The sequence below is a fragment of the Cuculus canorus genome, chromosome 3, assembly GCF_017976375.1.
Source record: "Cuculus canorus isolate bCucCan1 chromosome 3, bCucCan1.pri, whole genome shotgun sequence".
In the NCBI taxonomy this organism is placed as follows: Eukaryota; Metazoa; Chordata; class Aves; order Cuculiformes; family Cuculidae; genus Cuculus; species Cuculus canorus.
Window position 1 is genome coordinate 110,736,250 of NC_071403.1, and position 14,392 is coordinate 110,750,641.

Here is a 14,392-nt window from a genome sequence, read left to right on the forward strand (position 1 = left end):
TCCAACAGCAGAATAGTCTGCTGAACAGTAAAATCCTCTTGTGAACTGAGAAATCTTTTTAATAGTTTCCTTAGCATTTCCTACATACTAATCTTTTTACTGTCGTTCGGGGAGAGATGAGAGTCCCTGAAGAAGCACTTAAGGTAACAACATGCAGTTCCTAGATTGTTCTTCAGTCATTGTGTAGATATTGGTAACATAGGGCTTTTTTCCACTCTTTGAGGGTGTTTTTTTTCTCTATTTAATGTCATGTAGCATGAAAAATTCACAAGCCAACTCCAGTTATCTCAAAAATCTTCAGAGGCAGAAGGATCGAAGCAAACCAGCTCCAAAAGCTCAGAGTCCAAAGTAACAGACCCTGCAGCTGAAGTGCACCACAAAACTACAGAAGCACTGAAATCTGAAGAGAAATCAATGGGTAAGGTTCATTTGTGCTGCAGAAACACACAAACTTGGAAAGAATATTCATTAGCTTTGGTGGGATGCTCATAGAAGTCTGTAGATAGTAGAAAATCCGCATGCGTGAAATTTTAATTGTATTTTAAGTGTAAATAACTTTCAGAACTGATTTTTTTCTGCTTTTCTTACTCCAGCATCCCTGTTAAGAAAACTCGTAAAGGGACATTTAATCAGCATTTATCAGATTTTTTCATTTCTCTCTCCCAAAATCACAAACTTTCAGCATTTTTGGCAGTAAAATAATATTTTTTGCAGTTTAACTGAAAATATTTGTTCAGGAATAGTTTGTACTTTTTACCACCACCATTGTCAAGATTTTTTTTTTTATATACCTATTAGCATTTATTGCTAGAACAACCACCCAAGTGTACTGTTATGGTTTAAAAACTTGTAGTTTTGGTCTTTTTTCTACATCATCTTTCATATTTATTTAATGTGACATGCTGACTCTGCTGTGGCTGTCTTAACTTCAGTGTGAGGCTTGCTGAAGTTTATTGTTCATCTTGTAGTAGTTTACTGTGTTGCCTGTTATTACAGGAGTTAAACACAAGACCCAAAAAGGAATCAGGTTTTGGTGCTTCCTTAATATGGAGCTGACTATGTCTGGCTCCTTAGGTCAAGGCTGTACAGTTTTGTTTAGGTTTAATCCATTCTTCTGGAAGACACACTTCAAAGAGTTCTCTTCCCTGCATGCAGGGTGCTGTGGTATACCTAATAAACCTATTTGTTTTGTTGGCTGATTCAGCATCCTATTAAGGGTATATAAAGCCTTTCCATTACTTCAGTGTTGCTATTCACTGTGGCTTTTCAGCATTTGAGTCCTCTTAGATTTTCATAAAGTAGCACAGTGGGGGGTTTTATCCTCGTCTTCCATTTTTCCTTTCAGTTTTCCAAAAATGACAGTCAAAGTCAATAATAGGGATTTACATTTGATTGTAACTCAGAGAAGCTGTTTGGGGACTGATTCTCTTGCTGTAGCTGTATATATATGCATAGCTGTTTACTATTGCTAATTCAGTGCACAAACATCAGCCATCAAGTTTATGAAAACAATTCAGTATTGACTAAAGCGTAACGTTGTTTAAAAAATTAAAGTTACTTAGTAACTTGAAATCATACTGAAACTTCTGACATGGCTATGGAATTATATATCATCACTGGAATGGCAGTGAATAAAACAGAATAAAAATGTTGAAATTCATTATAGGCAAAGTAAAAGAAAGGCAACTAAGCTAGATTTGAACAAATAATGTTATTTTATATAAAGAACATTTAAAATATCTTCAGAACATCTATATCATACTGGAATAGGTAAATCTAAGTAGGATTAAGTATTCTTCCAAGAGAAGAGGTCAAAACTAATCCAGTCAATTTATCATCAAGGTAGCAATCTTAATTATGTCAGTGGAGTTTTTATATTTAATCTTTACATTTAAATATGCTTAATCATGTGTGTACATCCTATATGAGAAATAGCATTTTTAATTGTACTGTTATTTAGGTGTTGCCTTTAAAAAAAACGATCGAAAATTATTGTGTTCAGTAATGTTTTACATAAGATAACTCCGGCACTCCATAGTTGCTGTCAGCCATTTGGAACCCTGGCAACTAGTCACTTTTTCAGGCAGTGAGTTCAAATTTCTTTGAAAGGTCAGTGTGGATGAAAGTGAGAATTTTGTCAGAGAAATAGCAAGGGACAGCTTTTAGGAATGTACTGCTATGCTGATGAGTTCGTTATTTTGTGCTTTCAGTTTGTTTGCAGATACCTGAGGGTAACAATAAGAGAAGTCAGCTGCTTTTGCGTAAACATTTGTGCCAGAAGTTCTGATGAGGTTGTTAGTAAGCCTTTATATTTAGAACCCAGATCAGTTATCCAGCCTCCAAGTTTGTTTTGTATTTACACAACTGCATCCAACCAATTCACTTCAGCTTCCAGGAGAAACAATCCAAGCAAATGACTCTCTCTCAATGTTTTTTTTAACCTAAATATCACAACTAAACAGAAAAGTAATCTCTTCTGCTTTGGCCTGATTTTATAGATCTTTCTGCCATGCCTCGTGGGACACCGTTGTACGGGCAACCAGCCTGGTGGGGTGATGATGAAGCTGATGAAAAAAGTGGTTGTAAGCCAGATAGCAAGCATGAAGAAAAAATGCATGAGACAGGGGCTTCAGGTAATTCTATCATCTTATTTTTGTTAGTTGTTTTACTCTTCAGTAGAGTGCATTTAAGTTCCCTCTTAACTAGGGAACTAAACACATATTAATGTTTAGAGGTTTCATAGGCAGTTTGCGTAGATGAAGGCCTATCCTATTAAAATGAAGTTATTTTAAGAAATTTAATCTATGAGAAACTATGCATTTCAGAGATGGATTTCATGTATAATGTGTTGGTTTTCTAGCATATAATAGAATTTACTATCAGTAAATGCAGAAAAGAACATTACCTGAATCAGTGTGTATCATTTATCAATTTAATCCATATCTGTCACTTTATATGCTTAAGATTAGAGATATTTATTGAAATAATTTCTGAAAATAAATGGTGCAATATTATTTTTGTATTCCAATTAATATGTAAGGTGATCTGTGCTAACAGTCTTGCCTGTAATTCAGTAATGCTGCATTAATAATAATTACTGCAAGAAACATGAAATGCAAAGTTTTATGTAGTTTAAACTGTTAATGTTTATTTCTTCATAACACAGATATTTTTTAGCTAGCCTGTCTATATAAGATATGTCTTGCCAAAACTTGAATCTCAAGGTCCATAATTAGGCTTCTAAAGCTATCACCAGGCATATAAATAAAGTGACTGCTATTCAGAAAAAAGAATAACCTTAAAACTTACTCAAGTGAGGATAAAATTAAACCCTGTTTGCTTAGCTGTTTAGACACACGTTTAAGGCCTAGCAGTTTCAAGGCTGCTTTTAGAGTACTTTAACTGAGGTGGCAGTATCTCACTTCCTGTAATAGTAGTTGCTTTGGTTGTCGTCAATTTTGTTTTGCAGGAATTGGAGTAAACTATCGAGATATGTAAAATCAAACTAAACTAACACTTCAGTGTAATGAAGTCAACGACTTTGGAGTTAACTTTTTGTCATAGCTTTTAATGAGCTTTTTCAATATTAGTCCAGAGTTGTTATGACTCAAAGATAAGTCCTTTAAGATTTGGACAAGTAGAAGGTAACCTGGTGAAGTACAAATCTTAATGGTAATAATAATGAGAAACAGTGATTGTTAGGTATTGTACCACACCATTTTCTCAACGAAAAAGAAAAGCACATATGTTACCAGTTGCAAAGAAAAGAAATTAAATCTTTGCCTTTGAGTCCTGCCATTGATAGACTTGCTGGCTGCATGTTTCACCTTGCTTTCCAGATTGCAGTGAGCATTAACTGTTCGCCATGAAACCTGTGACTCTATCATGCTATATATGCCAAAGCAGGGATAATAAAGTCTCTCTTTTATTGTTGCTTAGACACCAAAGTCTGGAGTAAACTAATATAAGAAAAATATGAATTCATCAAGTGTTTTACACCCACGTGCATCTATCCACTTAGTTTTAGTTAAAAAAAAAAAAGTGTGTTATTTGCCCTCATTAAATATGGGATTATTAAAAGTAATATCCTGAAGTCTGTGGGTTCAATGTTATGTCATTAGAAGGTATGACACAAGATTCCAGCTTCTGTTTGGTAGCATGCCTGTTCTTATTATTTTTCATAATTTTAAATTACTTTTTCAGAAGCAATGTTGCATCAAATGATTTACATAATCTTATGTTTATTTTATCAAGAGTTTTTTTCAGCAAGTGATCAGTACACCTGGTTTAGGTCCTGAGTTCAAACTAAAATAAGATTCCAGATTCCTCTCAAACTAATCAAGGAGCTGCAGTTTATTTCAGTAGTAGATGAAAGTAAGTTTGTTCTAGACAGGACTTTGTTAATGGGGATATTTTTGACGTGTTTTGCTGTAGTGAAGTCATCATAAGATGAATGATAACTAGAGAAAATGGAATAATATTTTCTACAGTGTTTCACTGATTTTGTGTGCTTGTTTTCCATATACACACACCATAAATAAAAATATAATTTGCCCAGAATCTTCTTGGCAAATACATTTCCTTTTTTTCTAGCATACAGCATATGCTAGAAATCCCTTTTGTTTATGTTGCTGTTGTTTAATCATGAATAGAATTACTCTAAGTAATAGAGTAAATAGGGACATTTTCTGTTTCTGAAAAACTTGAAAGAGTAATGAATTTGCAAAAAGTTTGATTTGATACATGCTAAATAAAAGCTTATGTGAAGTGTTATAGAAAGACACTGCTGGGTAAGAAAAGCAAAACCTGATGTTTTTGCAAAACAGTTTAATTTGGAAGGATGTGGAACTATAGACTGTCTATACAAATTCTTGTATAGATATGTGATTTATTTATCTTGATCACTTAATATCCGAGTAGACATTAGTCGTATGTTTTACTAGTCTGTTTTTTGACTGTTGTAGCTGTGTTTTAATAGTGTTGGCAGAGAGCTTGTGAAGACAGACTAGATAAGAATTGACATTTACCTCTATAGACCTATTTCCTCAGTCTCAGAACACTAACTATGTCTGTGTAGCAGTGTGCAAAATAGTATCCTGAATGTTTTTGTACAATTATAAAATAAGGACACAAGCTTTTGGGGCCACTTTGGCCTACAGTTGTATTCTATGAAAACATTAAGTTGATTTTCAAAATGTTAGTGTGTATTTTCTTCATGCATTAGGTTCTGCAACGTAGATTAATATAATGATTGGAAATCAATATAAAGAAAAACTTTAATGAATGGAAATTGAAACTTTACCAGACTGTTTCGATATTTTTTAAATAGAAACAAAGAAAAGGAAGTTCAAGACTGATACAGTTATTTGTTCTTTCATGGGCTAAGTTGTATTAAGTATTTAAAAAAAGTTTGGAACCTGTTTCTTTAATATAAACTGCCTAAAAGTAAGTACATTACAGGTGAATTCATGTACATCAATTCATAAACTTTTCAGTAACTCAAATTGATAAAACCTGATATCATTATTAACAAATTAATCCTATGAAGAATCTGCTTCATGCTTTAATGATTTGGTGCATGATTATTCGCTGAATAGAAAAGAAGGCATGAGTTAGATGGGGTGAGGTTTAATGAAGAGATTGAAATGGAAGATTTGTTTCTGCTAAGCCAACTATAGACAATTAGTCTTTACAGTCTCAAGTTAATAAGATTATTTCAGAGTTACTGTATTTGTATCACAATGGCAACTCACTAATGGATATTATTTGCAAACAGAGCAGAACAGCCTGGAAAACTTTTAAAAAGAAAAATCTTTTCGCCTTTTTTCAAACATGCATGTTGCTCTGTTTTAATGATCTTCAAATCTACTAGTCCGTATTAAAATGTTGTGTGTATACCTATAGTGTGACTGCAGCTGTTAAACTGGCATGTTATTGCCAAGTTTGCTGGGAATATAGTTATTACTATTGCCATGTGTTACTCCTCCACTTTCTGGAAAAACAAAAACTGTATTCTCTGCTGATCCCAGTAGTAGGTGTAGATTTTTAAATGCCTTTGCCAGAAGTCTAAGAAAAGATAGAAGTTAAATTTTTAAACAGGTTTTAAGAATCTGAAATAATATGTTCCATTTTGCATGAAGGGTTTTTTTAATTCCAGCATTGCATAACAATATGTCAGATTGAATGTTCCTTACGTATAAGAAACAGTGTCATTTTAATGTAAAGTGGGCTGAGAATTGTTTTAGAAATACCAGTGTAATTGGCTGGAGTACGTGCAGGTGCTGCATATGTAAGACTTGCTTTGCAAAGCTATAGCAGCAGATGTGCATGGTGTGTCATGGGGAGCTAACAGAAATTTTTAGAGCCATCACAGTAATGTATTTCAGATCAGTTTCACACTTTTTTTCACCTTAGCTTCTTTAAAGCACACAGTTAAATGATCTGTTATGTGAGATGGGGATTTCTACAGAATACTATTTTATGTTTTTATTTAGGGAAGGCAATTTTGATATTATTTTGTAAGACAGGTTATGACAACATTAAAAGAAAAGGATCTTATTTAATGCTAAGTGACTCATTATCTGTACTTTTTTCAATCTTATCTTTAACAACTGAAAAATGTTCTTCAGCCTTAAAGCAAAAAAAATCCTAAAATTTAAGTCAGAAATATAAAGTGGTAATATGGAGAGAAGTGATATTAAGCCTTTAAAAGTGCTATGTTCAGCTTCTCTTCATTAAATTAATTATATACTACCAAATATAAAGCTATCGTATAAAAAATACTTTGTGGTATTGTATAAATATGATATTTTGGCTGCTTCTTATACCTTTAGGAAATAAATATTTTGCTCCAGGCTTACAGACATTTTTTTGAGAAATGCTTTGTAAATTCCAGATAATGTTCTTTTACAGGTTTTTTTCTTAGAATTGCATTTTGAAGTTGGGGAGGGGAAGAACATTTCTAAAAAAATCTGAAGACTGCAAAATATTTTCTGAGGTTTCGTCCTGTCTTTGCAGATGATAATCTGTTTATATATGCAGGCAATTTCTTGCACATAGGACTGTGCTAAATAGCACAGAAAACCTATTATATTTCTTGTCTGAGTTGGCAAGTAAAATTTTAGGATTCTGACTGTTTGTATGAGTATTTAGGAAGTAAAATTTTAAAAAAAAAAACCAAAACAACAATAAAAGTCTTTCTGTCTCAGTCCTGCTGATGTCACAGTGAATGTTGCTTTTCTGATCATCTCTGACATGATTCTAGTAAAGAACCTCTGAGTCTCCATTTGGTTAAGCCTATGGTTTCCCAAATACTACATAGTTTCCCTGTTAGCCTCTCCTAGACTCATTAATAGTCTCCCTACACCTGTGTAGCCGCTACAGTTACTGCTTCCTTGCTTGCCTTGAAGAAACTGTTGCACAGTTGTCTTCTTGAGTGAGAGCTCCTTCTTTACGGACACTTTTCCTGTCCCTTGCCTTTCTATTTTGTCAGTTCAGAAGTCTCTTCAGTCCCTGAAGAGATTGCAGTTCACAACCCATCCATTCCCAAAACACACTTTCAGTTCTACACGATTGATTTGTTTGCTGTATAGATACTATACTTGCTTTTTTTAAAAAAAAACCAAAACATCAAGAGCTCATGACTAGTATTTTTAGTGTTTGCTTGAGGGTTTTCTCTTAAAGATATCTATATTTAGTCTGATATATAATTTCTTCATTTTGGCAGATGACTTTTTATAATAGAAGTTCAAAGGTAAGGTTATTTTATAGAGCATTCCTTGTAATATTTAGAAAGCTGTGAGGACTTACATTTAGAATTTGGATGACAAATTCTGAAAGGTGGTTCACATCAGGACATATATTAAGTTTTTTTTCCTCATTGTTTTCAATTCCTTATTCTAATCAAATCTGATGTATTTAACTCTTCTAAAAACACAAGTACCTTAGGCTGAAAGTAGGAATTTTAAGTAATTAAAATTAACTTGTAATCCAGAGATTTTTTTATTATAATATTTCTAAGAATTTTTCTACATCAGAAAAATTTACAATTTACTTGTAGTTCAGTTTCTCACTTCTTTTGATTAAACTAACTGTCATAATTTAGATTCAAACCATATTATAGCAACTGTTTGATAAAAAAATATTAGAATCAAATACTGTGCCAATTGATATAGTATAAACAGCTGATTTCAGATGTTAAATTTGGTGCAGGCAAGTTTCACAGGGAATTTTTTTTTTTGTGAAGCTATCCCTCAATGCTGACAAGCCAAAGTTATAGATCCTCTCATCCTAAGCCTACCATATATCTGATGCAGTTTGTCTACAGACTTAGAAGATAGTGATGAGGCAGTTATTTTCTGTTTGCTGAAAAATATTGTTAACTGTGACCAGCAGATTGCTTTTGCCTGGCCCAAATGTAGGAAGCGTACTATGTTAGCCAGTTATCTTTTGAAGGAGCATTGAACACTGTATTCCTGCTTGATCATTGGTTACAGGAATTGCATGATATTGTAGACTTGAAGCTCTGAATGAACCATAGGGGGAAAAAGTAAGGTACATGTGAACTAACTGCTTGATGGATTACTCTCCTGTTCAGTGGCAGTGTTGCATACTGTAAGGATCTTGGCTCTAGATTTAATCCTGTTAGAGCTTGATCCATTCCAGCTTGTTAACTGGATGAAACAAACAGAAAGTGATGGTAGTTTACCTCAAATTTTGTACCTACAAAGTGTGACTTTTGTTTATTTCTATACAGTTTCTGTCTAAACATAGAAGCTTTTTTAATGACCTTTGCAGCAGTAAAATAGAGTCTTTATATATTATTTGGCTGCTGGCATTAAGTGTTTTCGAGAAGGGGACTAGAGAGGCATTCCTTTCCACGTGAGGGGAGTGGTGAGTTGCTGTTGCAGTGCCTGAAAACTACCCCGCAGAGATAAGGTAGGTGACAGTCTGTTAGCCAGGGTATTCTTGGAATGCAACAGCACAATATAAAAAATTACTGAATTCAGAGCAATTTTTATATTTGCAACAGCTACTTGTAGATAAAAGGTAACACAACTTGTGCAGCTAACACAACTGTGTTAGAGTTATTTTATCCTGTTGGTATCCAAGCATGGCAATAATGAATGTGTACTGTTCTTGTTACCACTCCATACATTGTTCTTCTTTTTAACTTTTCCAGCTATTATGCTGTCCTTTAATTAGTTTTGTTTCTCTATATCAAATCGCCATCCTTTTTATTTTTCAGTTTTTAACCTTCTCCTAAATCTTCACAGAAGCATGTGCTTGTGAAAAACAGCATAGGCACATAATGCCTTCCTGCATCCTTTGCCCCTTAAACTCCTGATTCAAATGTTTCTGTTGCTACATTATTGCATAGTAATTGTGTTTCATACACAAATGTTAATTGCTTCAGCTGATAATGTGTGGCTATTTTTAGCAGCTAAAATCCATTAATTGCATTCATATTCTTTTGCTTTGCAACCTGAAATGATTTCTTGAGCATCTTAATATGGTTTATGATAAATCACATAGGAGCTATTCAGAATTCTTTTACTGGAATGTAGCTTACCATTGCTGCAAATATCTCAAGCATCTGTTGCTTATAGCACATCTCTGCACCAGATAGTTTGATTAGCTTACTAGTTCATGAAATGCAACCAGAAGGTTTGATTTCTTAAATGCACATTGGAAGCTTTGTTCCAACCACAAGAAGCTGTAACCTTCATTCAGGCTATACATTGGGACTTTCAATTGCTGCCCCATGCTTTTTCCACATTCTGCTTTCTGTACCGAATTTGAGCATGGCTTGGTAACATTCTGCATGCTTCCAGCTATTGTTACTTTTTCTGTTCATCTACGGATGATGGGAACAAGTAAAATATGAGCAGATGACGCTAGGACTTACATCGATTCTTTGGTTTTATCTTTTATAGAAACATAGTGTTTGAATTCCAGAACACTTTCCAATGCTTATTACATTAAACTTTCCAAGCCAGAACTAAGATTTACCTTGCATTAATGTGTAAACTGTTTTTCCATAGATTTTTACCTAGCGAAATTGTGCCATCTGTCTACTGCAGGAGATGAAAGCCAGATGGCTAGCACTTGTTTCAGAGGCATCTTGATTTGATATTTTTCTGGTAGATTGTATTGCAATAATGATGATTTCAACTATTTCTCTAACATGATTTACCTCTTGTCCATGTGCTAATAACTCGTCTGACCTCTACATCATCTAAAAATTTTCGGAATGCAAATTTCCTTTGACAAATTCTAAGTGAGCTTTTTGCTGCTTTACACTCCTTACAGCCAAAGCTCAAGCTGTCTTTTCAGTAATACTTCTTATAGGTAATTCTGTAATTATTTTTCCAGAACTATGTTGTTCAATCTTCTCCACAATCTTGCTGTTTATTCCAGAAATTACTCAAATGGCCTTTACAGGAGTTCGGAAACTTCTTGAAGAACCTGAAGTTCACAAGTATTGTGAGAAATATATGTTTTATTTTTCTTAATAGGATGCAGCACAGATGTCAAGCAAGCTGAGGAGCAATCTGCAGCTGCAAGTGAAGAACTTTATCCTTTCTGTAGGGAGCCAAGTTATTTTGAAATACCTACAAAAGAATTCCAGCAACCTTCACAGGTAGCAGAGAGCGCTATTCATGAAATTCCAACAAAAGACACCCAAAGTTCCCCTGCAGCAGCTGCAGGGCATGCTTCCTTTACCATTGAATTCGATGACAACACTCCAGGAAAAGTAACAATCAAAGATCATGTGACAAAATTCACGTCGGAACAGCGTCATAAGTCAAAAAAGCCTTCTTCCTGCAGTGGTCAGGACCTGCCGGGGCTTCAAACGGTGATGATGGCTGCAGAGAGCAAAGTGGCAGATTGGCTAGCACAGAACAATCCTCCTAGAATGATATGGGAACCAACAGAGGAGGATTCCAAAAGTATTAAGAGTGATGTTCCAGTGTACTTGAAGAGACTGAAAGGTAAAGTGAATAATTCCAGCTGTGCTTATTTTTGAAAACAGCGATTCCTCACCAGCATCCAATGAGTGCATCCCTGAGTCCTTGCGGAGTTCAGTTGAAATCACGGATTCTCCGTATGTCCTGAAGCATCTGTGCTGGGAAATTCTATTGCAGTATTAAGTCTTAAAAAGAGGATAGGAAATAAAATCCTAAATCATCTTACAATAAGTATACTAATTGGAGACACTCTAGTGCAGCTGAAAACATCAGGTATTTAAAACATTGATCTTGAAAGGGAAAAGGAAAAAACTCAAACTACAGTTAAATTGTATGTACTTCACTTTTTCCTATGCATCGCTTTGAAACGCTGAATTGCTTTTTAGAATCAAAGCTCTGAAGTTCAATTTATGCTTTTAGCAAGTCTTCCAATAGCATATTTTCTGTGAATCATCATATTCTCTAAGAAAATAAATTTATGGCAAAGAATGCATCATAGATTCTGCTTAAATCGATCAAGTATGATAAAGTCAAGTTTGAGTCAGGAATCTGAAACAGACCAAGACCTTCAGTTTTTTTACTAAGCTTGGAGAATACTGTATTTGTAAGAATGCTTGCGTTGAGTGGAGTTTCAGGTGTTTATATATGCTCATTTACTGCAGACAGTGGCACTTCAAATAAAGTGAAATCAAATGCTAAGCATAAGCGTACTTTCTTTTGGATGCCACTTAGCAGAACAGATGAGTAGTTTTGATGTTCAGATGAAGATCCCAGTGACATTCAAACTTTCAGAACAAAAACTTTCTGAAGAACTTTTTCAAGTCTCTTACTTTGTTTTTAATTTCAGCAGGTTAACCCTGCAATTCCTGTTTATCTTGCTTCTGCAACGTTAGCATGTCTAGCTCTTAAACCGTTGGGAAGTAGGTACAAGGTGCTTTGTCTTGCTGATCAAAAATCAGCTTCTGAAGGCTGACTTTTCCAAATTAAGCTAAAAAATAAAATTTTGAAAACAGAATTAAGTCAATGTGCTAGCATTAAGATAATAGAATAATATTTTTTCTAGCTCATGGTACAAAGCATTCTTTGATCTTAATGATACTGTATTATATTCATGAATATTCTTTAAGATACTAGCCATGCCACTTTGATAAATAGGGAAGGCTTTGCTTACAAGGCCGTAGCCTTTTCCTGGCAGAAACTCTTCTAAGTCTGATAAATTTTCATCTGATATAAGTGTAACTTATAGGGTGCATATGGCCATAATAAATATCCGAGTTTTGTAACCTTCTGTGACCTGTTTGTATTCAGACTCGTTACTTGTACTTTTTTGAATCATAAAGGTAGAGAATATATCTAGCCACTCTGAAAAATTAACTTAAAAAACCCCCACAACTCTGTTTTTTCTTCTCAGCTTTTTCTTACAATGTGCTATACTGAAGTCACACTGGTAAAATTATATGACTTTCACTATGGTGTTGGTATTTATTGCTGTGACTTGGCAGTATATGAACCATCACATCATTTTCTTAGGCAGTGTACAAATAACTAGCAAACAGGAATGTAAGCTGGGAAAACCTTAAAAAAGGTGTTCTTGAAACTAAAAAAAAAATGTACATTTTATGTGTATGTAAGACTTGATCCAAAAGAGTTCAAAGAAGGTAAAACTATTCCTTCACAGGAACTGAGATAAAACTTAAAAGTGCAGACACTTCCATTGTACATGAAATTGTTCCATGCTAAATATGACTTTTTGTGCATGAGTATTCAGCCTTCCATGCATTTTCAGCCTTCCGTACTTCATTGCAAAGTATATTTATAGGCATATATATAATTTATTAAATACATAATCCTTATTCATAGATCTCAAAGTAGTTTGTGGAATGAATAAGTGATAACCATTTTACATGCATACACCAGATGCTGAGGGGAGTGAGTGATGGAAAACCTCATTGTACTTCTTGGAAAGAGTAATAAAGAATTCATTCCAATTTTCAGTAGACTTTTCTCATGATAAAGTGTTGTAAATATGTGAGAAATCCAGCAATATGAACTGTGGCTCTCAATGGGTATTTTTATCTACTGGAAGGACTATTACAGGGTTTTGTTTTTCCTCTTAATCCTGCCCAGAATGTTTCAGTAGTCAACTGGCAATGTAAAAAAATATAATTCAGAAACATAGTATAGTACAGCTGGTAAAATACTGGCTTTTATAAGTCACTGGTAAGTATTCACAGACAAGAATATTGGTGAAAAGGGCAATTCAAATGCACTGGTGTTACAGATCAGCTTATAAAGTGTTTCATGATTTGATTCATAGAAAATTGAATCTGCTGTACAAAATTTGCAAAGCCAGGTACTGAAAGCTGTTGGCCTAAACAGAAAACTGATTTCAAATCCATTCCTTCTTATCTTGCCAGTTTCTTTTATATGGGTTGGGATGGGGTTTTGTTTGTTTGTTTGTTTGTTTCACTGTGCTACATATTCTTTTGCTTTGCTTGTAGGGAATAAGCATGATGATGGTACACAAAGTGATTCTGAAAATGCTGGTGCACACCGGCATTACAGTAAGCGGGCAGCACTTGAAGAACACTTAAGGCATCATCATACAGAGCTGAAAAAGTCACACCAGAAGGTCAATTCCACAGAAAAGCAGCAAGAGCAAGCTGGTTTGAGTCAGACTGCCTTTATGATTGAGTTCTTTGATGAAGATCACCCTCGAAAGAGACGTTCTTACTCTTTTTCTCAGAATGTAGGAGCTCTGTGCTCAGAATCTCCATCTCCAACACCTCATGCACGAGCTGAAAGAGTGAAACCGGCGTCAGGAGAGAAAGCAGTCCCTTCATCTGTGCAAGCTAGCTCATTGCATCACAGAGCAGTACATGGTGTTCACGCAAAACTTCTAAAACAAAAATCAGAAGAACCTTCTGCTGCATTACCTGTCTTACAAGCTGCGTTGTTAAGGAGTTCGGGAAGCCTTGGCCACAGGCCTAGTCAGAACCAGGAGATGGACAAAAAGTTGAAAAGCCAACATTCTGTTGCTACTGAAAAGGACAATGAGGATGACCAGAGTGACAAAGGTACTTACACTATTGAGTTGGAAAATCCCAATTCTGAAGAAATGGAAGCCCGTAAAATGATTGACAAGGTGAGAAACCTTAAATGTTTACTGATGTTAAAGTGGTATGTGATGTGTGACAGTCTACCACTTCAGTTCTACTTATTACAGCTGTTGCAATAATACAAGCTTTTTAGCCAGTCTATAGTGATGAAGTATGGAATGTCATAATAGCAGCAGCAGGCGTTAAGCTAAAAATTATTACTGTTTTGTAGCGCTGTTATTTTAGTTGGGTAGTTGTTATGTGTTTTGTTCAAAAGATTTAGGTATTGCAAGAATACTAGGCTATAGAATTGAATTAACTGGC

General features: G+C 34.7%; 1 protein-coding gene across 6 annotated transcripts in view; it reads left to right on the forward strand.

The window, feature by feature from the left end:
• The window catches only part of CEP170 (centrosomal protein 170), a 93,217-nt gene that overhangs the window by 35,788 nt on the left and 43,037 nt on the right, over nt 1–14,392 (forward strand). For all 6 annotated transcript variants that reach the window (XM_054061990.1, XM_054061987.1, XM_054061989.1 and 3 more), the window contains exons 5-9: nt 85–143; nt 256–418; nt 2,499–2,633; nt 10,518–10,994; nt 13,472–14,115. In XM_054061990.1, the coding sequence (XP_053917965.1) occupies nt 85–143; nt 256–418; nt 2,499–2,633; nt 10,518–10,994; nt 13,472–14,115 (1,478 nt within the window). The remainder of the gene's footprint in view (nt 1–84; nt 144–255; nt 419–2,498; nt 2,634–10,517; nt 10,995–13,471; nt 14,116–14,392) is intronic.